General features: G+C 52.8%; 1 protein-coding gene across 1 annotated transcript; it reads right to left on the bottom strand.

Moving 5' to 3' along the window:
- Positions 1 to 6,698: 6,698 nt before the first annotated feature.
- On the bottom strand, positions 6,699 to 7,628 carry LOC148050393 (olfactory receptor 14A16-like). The gene has a single exon (XM_087742857.1). The coding sequence runs from the start codon at positions 7,626 to 7,628 to the stop codon at positions 6,699 to 6,701; it is 930 nt and encodes a 309-aa protein (XP_087598983.1).
- Positions 7,629 to 8,076: the final 448 nt, after the last annotated feature.

Consider the following 8,076-nt stretch of genomic DNA (forward strand, 5'->3'; position numbering starts at 1 on the left):
ACGCAGTGTGGGTGTTCAACTCCCCCGTTTATTGCGCAGTAGTTTACCTTTATACTCCCAACAGTAGGCGTGTCATGTTGTAAGGGGCGGGGACAAAGGAGGGTCGACCTTTCACTCTTTCCGTACAGCACGTGATCTTCCGGTCGCCAGCCCTTATCTTACTACAACCTGCCCAAGACGTCACTTGCTCTGCCCCCCACCCCATGCTGCGCTCCCTCCAGGTGTCCCTGGGGCTCTCCAGGAACCTCCTTGGAAGGAGACTGAAGGAATCACCGATGCTGCCTGTCTCACCTCCGCAGATATGTTTCTTTGCAGCAGTGCCCTTTCTCCTCTCCGAGACACAGTTAGGTCTGAGAATCCCCCTTCCTTGGCCCATCATCAGACAGGACACCTGGACACTGGCAGGGAGGCATCTCCTTTACCCATGCTGAGAGAAGGCAATCAGCTGAGTCAGTGGAGGCATCTCCTCCTGGAGTTGTAGTGCTGGGGCTGGAAGGGACCTCAGCTCCCTCCCGTGCCTGCCACAAACCCACAGGACATGAGATTCCTCTTGCTTCAGTCATGGTGTCTGCTAAAAATAGGCACCTGCACTCCTTTTCTGTGGTCCCATGGTCATCGATGGAGATGGAGACCAAGAGTTCACACACAGACAGCTGGTGATGTCTGAGGTGCCAGATGTTGTACATGGTAATGGAGCAGTACTGAGAGATTGGGAAACATCTGGGGGCATCATCCTGCAGCCTGGTGAGGATGCCAGCTGAAATGACGGCAGATGCCCACATTTAGGACATCACCCCCTGTCCCTACTCACGCTGTTCAGGGCCGCCTAGAGAGGTGTCCAGCTGACCAAATGGAGTTCTGTGCCAGAGGGAGAGGGAAGTCTTTCTCTTTCTCCCCTCCTTTAGCTGTGTTGACTAGCTGTCCGTTGCCTGTAACAAGAGTTGTCTCACACAGCCCCACAGAGCCTAACCTAATTCAGGGCAGCCGCTCATTGAATGGCCAAACACAGGCCTGTAGGGCTCTGTGAGACGCCAAGGCTCTCCACCAAAACTGCCTGTGGTTGGCAGGGACAGCACAGGAGCTACAGGAAAGCCATGTCCCCTCAGAGCGGGTGCGTGACAGACACCCCAGGCGCCATCTCAGATTCCTTCGGTGCTTGTGTGCAAGTGACTGATTGCCACCCCTGCAGTGAGGCCAGCCCTGTCCCATCTCTGTCCAACAGATGCAAGGCACGGCATGAATAAGAAGCACATTGCACTGGGCTCCCCACTTGTGGGCCTATGTTCTCAGCCTCTTCTAGTTCTCCTCTGCCCCATCCTTTACTCACCCTCTTGACGATACAGTCTTCAAAGCGCCCAGTGAATTTCGAGTGTGCCAAATCACAGGATGTCCACACCCAAGGACGCTTTCAGCAGCACCTTGTCCTTCCAGGAGATCAGTGCCTCTCTCCACCAAAGGCCCTGCAGGGCTGCAGAGACACCGCAGACAGCAATGCCCTCTCCTGCCAGGGCTGCCCAGCCCAGCCCTGTTTCTCTCGGACCTTGGGGACAGCAGGCATTGCTCTCTTTTGGGGCACCTCAAGTCTTTCTTACAATGCCATTTGCCATGCGCTCCAGCATGTCTGTTCCATGCAGCAAAGCTTTTGCGTACATGGGCTCTTGGGTGCTTGGTGTCCCTCTTCAGCATGACAAGGCTGAGGTTGGCCTGGAGCCACGGCTCAGGGGCTGCAGCCCAGATGTGCAACACTCTCCTCTGACGTGGGAACAGGCAGGAGGAGCTGGAGCCCCGAGGTCTGTCACAAGCTGTGACTTCTGAGGCACAGTGGGACACCTCCCACAGCTGGCGTGCTGCAATGGATGGATAAAGGTTCTTCACGAGACACAGGCTGGGAGCATGAGAAGAGGAATACTTTCTGTGTGAAGGAGTTGCTTGGATGTATGGAGCTCCTTGCTGGGAAAGTCAACAGGCTGGGTGAGCCCTTGTGGGTGAGGATCGGAGCAGAGGCCAGTTAGGGCGACATTGTGGTGGGAGATAAAGAACAGGTGATCAAGGAGAGAAGGTGGACAAGCTCTTACTTAAGCAACTCCAGGAGGTCTCCAGATCAGTGACATGGGGCTCATTGGAGGGGAACACAGCACTGTGAAAACAGACCAATAGGTTTCTGGAGGGTGTTGGAGAAATTTCTTTGCAAAGCCACCAGCTGGACCAACAGAGATGATGCTCACCTGGATCAGGTCCTTGCTAACCATGAAGAGTCAGGAACTGAGCTTGGCCTGCAAAGATGAGGCAACTTTCTCAACATTTATGTACTATGGGCACATTTTCATCAGCTGAAATGTTTGAATACTTTTCATAGAGAGAGAATGTTTTCCTGTGCTGCCATCATGAAACTCTCCAGGATGTGTACTGCTCTCGGGAGAAGAAACCTTGATCTTCCTGGCACTTGCTTGACCACTGCTCTGTCCAGTATGGAGTGTACTGAATCTCACTAATCTTCTAGCTATTCCCACATGTCCTGATTCAGCTGACCATTTCTCAAGTCATCTTCTCCAGCAGACTGTCTGCACAGATGCCTTTTTGAGTGTCCATCTGGTTTTCCTCCTCCCATTACTCTCCATTCCCTCAGACCCCTCCCAAGTACCCAGGTGCTGCTTGGAGCTTCAGGCAGTTGAAAGCTTGCTGCTCCTGTCTCCTGACTGTCTCTGTAGCCAACTCCTTCATTGCCTTTCTCTCTGTCCTTTCCTACTAATCTCACTGCAGATTTTCCCCTCCAAAGGACAAGTGGGATTTAGTGGAGGCAACTTGGACTTCATGGACACCTGACGAATGTTTTTTATTCTTCACTGAACGACTCTTCCTCTTTTTGTTTTTGTTCTTGTTAACGAAGAGAAATGCTGTGTCTCTGTGCAGCCACTTCTCCAAGGAAAGCAGAAGGAAATGGAGGCTGAGACATTCAGCTCCAGCCTGAGTGGGAAAAGCTTCCATTTTAACATGAGTGATGTGAGTTTCAGGTGACCGGTGAGAGAAATGGCAGGCTGGGGTGGGGTGGGTGGGATGAAGAGTGTCTCTAGAGTGTCTGACAGAAAGGGTCTGGCTTTTCCCACATGTTCATACTTCATCGTGAGACCCTCTGGATCTATATGACTTGGGGATTGTCTATATTGTTTATTCTGTAAGCAGAAAAATAATGAAAATGCACAAATCTTTTTAAAATGTTATTTCTTTTTGACATCTTCTCATTTAGACTATACTCCTGAACTCTCCTTAGTGAACCACACAAGAAGGGAGGCGTTAAAGAAAACTGCAGAGCGCCATGGCATGTTAGGGTATCTGCATTTCCATGAGCCCTCTGCTGCCAAGTTCCTGAACTGCAGCTACCGGAAGGAGATTGAACAAGCCACTGAAGAAGCCTTTAAAATGTGATTAAAATCTCCAGGACTCTGAGGGTGTCAGTGGGCCCCCTGAGGGCCATCACAGCTGAAGCCATGAAGGGAAGCAGGGGTGGAGGTACCCCTCCCTGGGGGCTGCCTTAAACTGGCAAGAGGTCAGCACTGGTTCCAGGTGACAAAGGCAATGGGCAGGTGGCTCTGCTGCCACGTCAGCCCTTGATGGGTTTCATCCAGAAGGATGGTCAAGCTCTGATCCCTGGCACCTGGGAAGGGAGATCCTTTTCCTCATGCATTGCTCAGGGCTCTTGATGGAGCAGTGTGATGTGGGGGTGTGTGATGACGAGTGCAGGACAACCCTAGGAGTGCATGGACTCCGTGGGGGAGCACTGAGGCCATGGGGCTGTAAGGAAATGGTGTCCCCTCGTGGCTCTTGGTTGCAGTGACAATATTGATAGCTGAGAGGAGAGAGACCTTGGTTGTGTTGGGGAAGTCCCAGCCCCACCAAGGCCCTCAGTCATCTCCACCACGGGCTCTCCCATGCTGTCCCATGCCTGCAGCAGTTCTCCTGCAGACTTTGGCCACCCCCCCGATTCCCCACCTCACTGTGTACCTAGGCTTTACAAATGTCTTTTTGTCCTCCCTGCCTTTTGCTTCTAGCACAAAGCTGTGGTTTTGCAGAGATTTGCCAAAGCTGTGAATCCCCAAGCAACACATCCAGCTGCTTTCAAAGCTAATGCTCCTCAGTCACCTAAGATATCCCAGCACTGTACTTACTTATCATAGAATCATAGAAAGAATCATAGAAGCATAGAATGGTTTGGGGCCATCTTCAGCTAGGTCAGTTTTAAACTAAAAGAGGGGAGATTCAGACTAGATATAAGAACTTTTTTTCGATGACGGCAGTGAAACACTGGCACAGGTTGCCCACAGAGGCTGAGGAGCCCACAGAGGCTGAGGAGCCTCCATCCATGGAGGTATTCCAGACCCACCTAGACAAGGTCCTGAGCAACCTGCTCTAGCTGACCGTGTCGCAGCTGGGGAGTTGCACTTGATGAACTCCAGAGGTCCCTTCCAATCTCAACATCTCTGTCATTCTGTGAGTGTGAAGGAGAAAAGTGAGACGGAAAGAAATGAGCAACACATAGCCCTGATGGCAAACACAGTGGGATCCTGTGGAGAGGGCCCACACTGGAGCAGGGGAGCAGTGTGAGGAGGAAGGAGTGGCAGGGATGTTCTGTGCTGACCATAGCCCCCATTCACCATCCCCGCAGCTCCTCTTGGGGTTGGGGTGGGTAGGAGAATTGGGAGCAATGGAGTAATTTGAGCCTGGGAAGAAGGAGTGGGGTGGGGAAATGGTCTTGAATATTTTTGCTATGCTTTCTCTCTATCTGAATCAATTTTAATTTGCAATAAATTCACTTGATCTTCCTCAAGTCAACTCTTCTTTGCCCATGACAGTAATGAGTAAGTGATCTCCCTGTTTTTATCTTGACGCATGAGCCAGTCCACCTTATTTTCTCCCTTTGTCCTTTTGAGCTGGGGGTACAAGTGAGCAGCTGGGTGGGTGTCTGGCTGCTGACCAAGGCTAACCCACTACAGGACCACCACAGCAGGACTGCTGTGTCCAGCCTGGGGCTCAGCAGCACAAGGAAGATCCTGACAGACTGAAGCAAGTCCTGCAGAGGCCGGAAGGATGGCTGGGGCCTGGAGCAGATAATGGACAAGGAGGGGCTGAGAGAGCTGGGTTTATCAGAAATCCCTCAGAGCCAAACACCAAAGCAAGGACCCAGGCCACCTGGTAAAATCTCAGTCAATGAAGATTTTCAAAATTGGTCGAGAGAAGCACCCGATTGAGCTGGAGCTGTCTGAGAAGAGGCTTGGCTGAGAGTCCAGCTCTTGCAAGAGCTGTGGGATTTGGTGTGTAATGGCTGTCAGAAACTGCTTCCCTTTGTATTACTAATGGCAGTGGAGTTGGGTGTCACTGAGCCCAAGAGGAGGATGGGGGTGACCATGCAGCAAAGGATCCTCCTCAGGGCTGGGGTGTATGGCCGGAGATGGAAATGGCCGGTGGGTGGGACTGGTCTGGGACAAATTTCCTGGGGCAGCTTCCCCAGGGTGTCCTGGAAACATGGCGCAGACCCGGCCCCTCTCTTCTGCACCTTGGATGCCTTGCTTCCTTCACCATGACACCTGGCTCAGCACTGGGAGTGCTGGCTGCCCCTACCCTGCACACTCACACACCTTAGCTCTGCACTGGTGGTTTTCTCTCCCGGGCTCTTTCCAGCCCAGCCCAGACCCTCCCCACCTCTCTCCACCTCCCCTGCCCTCTCCCCAGCCCAGCCCAGCCCAGCAGAGCAGCCCAGCCTGGGCTGGCTCCATGGCACTGCCCAGCACAGGCTGCTGCAGAGGTCTGGGCACTCACCCCACAGCCCCAGCCCCTCTGAAGGCCACAGAGGCTGCTGGGGGGCAGACAGCGGGGTTCAGGCTCCCCATCAGCCCCACGGCTCATGCTGGCCACAAGAGGCTAGGCACTCGCTGCTCTCCTGAATTCATCTTGTAGGTGATCCTCAAGCCTCACTGAACTTGCTCCCTCCTCTGCTGCCACCAGCCCCACTCCCCAGGGCAGCACCAGAGTCCTGGCCCTGGGGGTCCTCAGGCAGCTCCTGCAGCTCTCCACTCTCCCTTCCCAGTGTCTTTCGGGTTCCCAGTGACCCCCATGAAACTGCAGAGTCCTCGATTTAGTGCTGTAGTGTGTATTCCTCGATTTAGTGCTTTACTTTTGCGGGACTTCACCTCTGAGGGTGTTTCACCTTCTGAGTCTCTATTCATTCCAACCCCAGGGCACGTGGTGAGTCCCATCCTCTCCTGACCCCTCCAAATTCATTTACACAGAGTCGGGTACATGCCATCTGTCCTGTCATGCATGAAGCAACCTGAGGAGATAATGGGGAGCTGATGGACCATCTCCCCTGCCATTGGACACCAAGAAGAGAGCCTTTAAAAGCACAACTTTTGATCCATTGTAACCCAACATTACCATGCCTTTAGTCCCAAAGCAACTGAGAACAAAAGGAGAATAGAAATTTTAAAAGACCCATTCCTTGGACATTTTCTTGGCATTGCGCCCAAGAGATCCCCTTTTATTGAAGAGCTCCTATCTGACAGGCCAGACACAACAGGATCAAAACTCCACAGGAGTAGGAACCCAGAAAATTATCTCTAAATAGAATGATTGCAAGAGAAAAAAAGCAGACTCATGGCCTAAGATAAACTCTAGGAAATGTGGAGAGGAGGGGAGGCAGGTTATTGTCAGTGAAACAGCACCCATTGGATCAGTTTCCATAAGGCATCCTTGAGGTCCTGGTTCCTCATGCTGTAGATGAGGGGGTTCACTGCTGGAGGCACCACCGAGTACAGCACTGCCACCACCAGGTCCAGCAAAGGGAAGGAGATGGAGGGGGGCTTCAAGTGGGCGAACACTGCAGTGCTCAAAAACACAGAGACCACGGCCAGGTGAGGGAGGCACGTGGAAAAGGCTTTGTGGCGTCCCTGCTCAGAGGGGATCCTCAGAACGGCCCTCAAGATCTGCACATAGGACACCACAATGAAAACAAAACACCCAAAGCCCACACAGACACTGACCACAAGAAGCCCAGCTTCCCTTAGGTAGGAACGTGAGCAGGAGAGCTTGAGGATGTGGGGGACTTCACAGAAGAACTGGCCCACAGCATTGACTTGGCAGAGCGGGAGTGAAAATGTATTGGCAGTGTGCAGGAGAGCATAGAGGAACCCAGTGCCCCAGGCAGCTGCTGCCATGTGGACACAAGCTCTGCTGCCCAGGAGGGTCCTGTAGTGCAGGGGTGTGCAGATGGCAACGTAGCGGTCATAGGCCATGATGGTGAGGAGATACAATTCTGCTGACATCAAAAAGACAAACATAAAGACTTCGGCAGCACATCCCAAGTACGAGATGGCCCTGTTGTTCCAAAGGGAACTGGCCATGGATTTTGGGACAGTGGTGGAGATGCAGCCCAGGTCAAGAACAGAGAGGTTGAGGAGGAAGAAGTACATGGGGGTGTGGAGGCGGTGGTCACAGGTTACAGCAGTGATGATGAGGCCGTTGCCCAGGAGGGCAGCCAGGTAGATGGCCAGGAAGAGCCAGAAGTGCAAGAGCTGCAGGTCCCGTGTGTCTGCGAATGCCAGGAGGAGGAAGTGGGTGATGGAGCTGGTGTTGGACATTGTGTCCCTCTGAGAATGGGCATCTGTTCAAGGAGGTAAAGGAAGGGAGAAGTTAGGGATGACTGCTTTCAGGAAAATCCATTCACATTCTTATAGGACGCCCCCAAAGAGCCTTTCACTTTTCAGGAAGAGCTTTGGTGAGCTCTGGTTGGTGCTGGCTGAGGGTCCCCCAGGGAGCAGCAGGCTCTGCTGGGGGTTCTGCAGGGGTCAGTCCTGCCCTACAGCAACAGGTAAATAGGAACATAGGGTGATCTCAGATTAAATCCAATCCTGATATCAAAGAGCTTTTCAGCATTGTGGCTCCCAATTCACCTGACTGCAGAGCAGAGCTGTGGGCTGTTCGGGTTGTGCCTTCTGCTCTAGTTGCCCCAGCACAGCTGAGGAGTGGTTGGAATGCAGCAATGCCTGGCATTTCTGCTGCGCTGCAAGGGAAACCTTGTGGGTGCTG

Source organism: Nipponia nippon, unplaced genomic scaffold (genome assembly GCF_047370975.1).
Source record: "Nipponia nippon isolate SJK-2023a ecotype South Korea unplaced genomic scaffold, ASM4737097v1 scaffold_86, whole genome shotgun sequence".
Taxonomy (NCBI): domain Eukaryota; kingdom Metazoa; phylum Chordata; class Aves; order Pelecaniformes; family Threskiornithidae; genus Nipponia; species Nipponia nippon.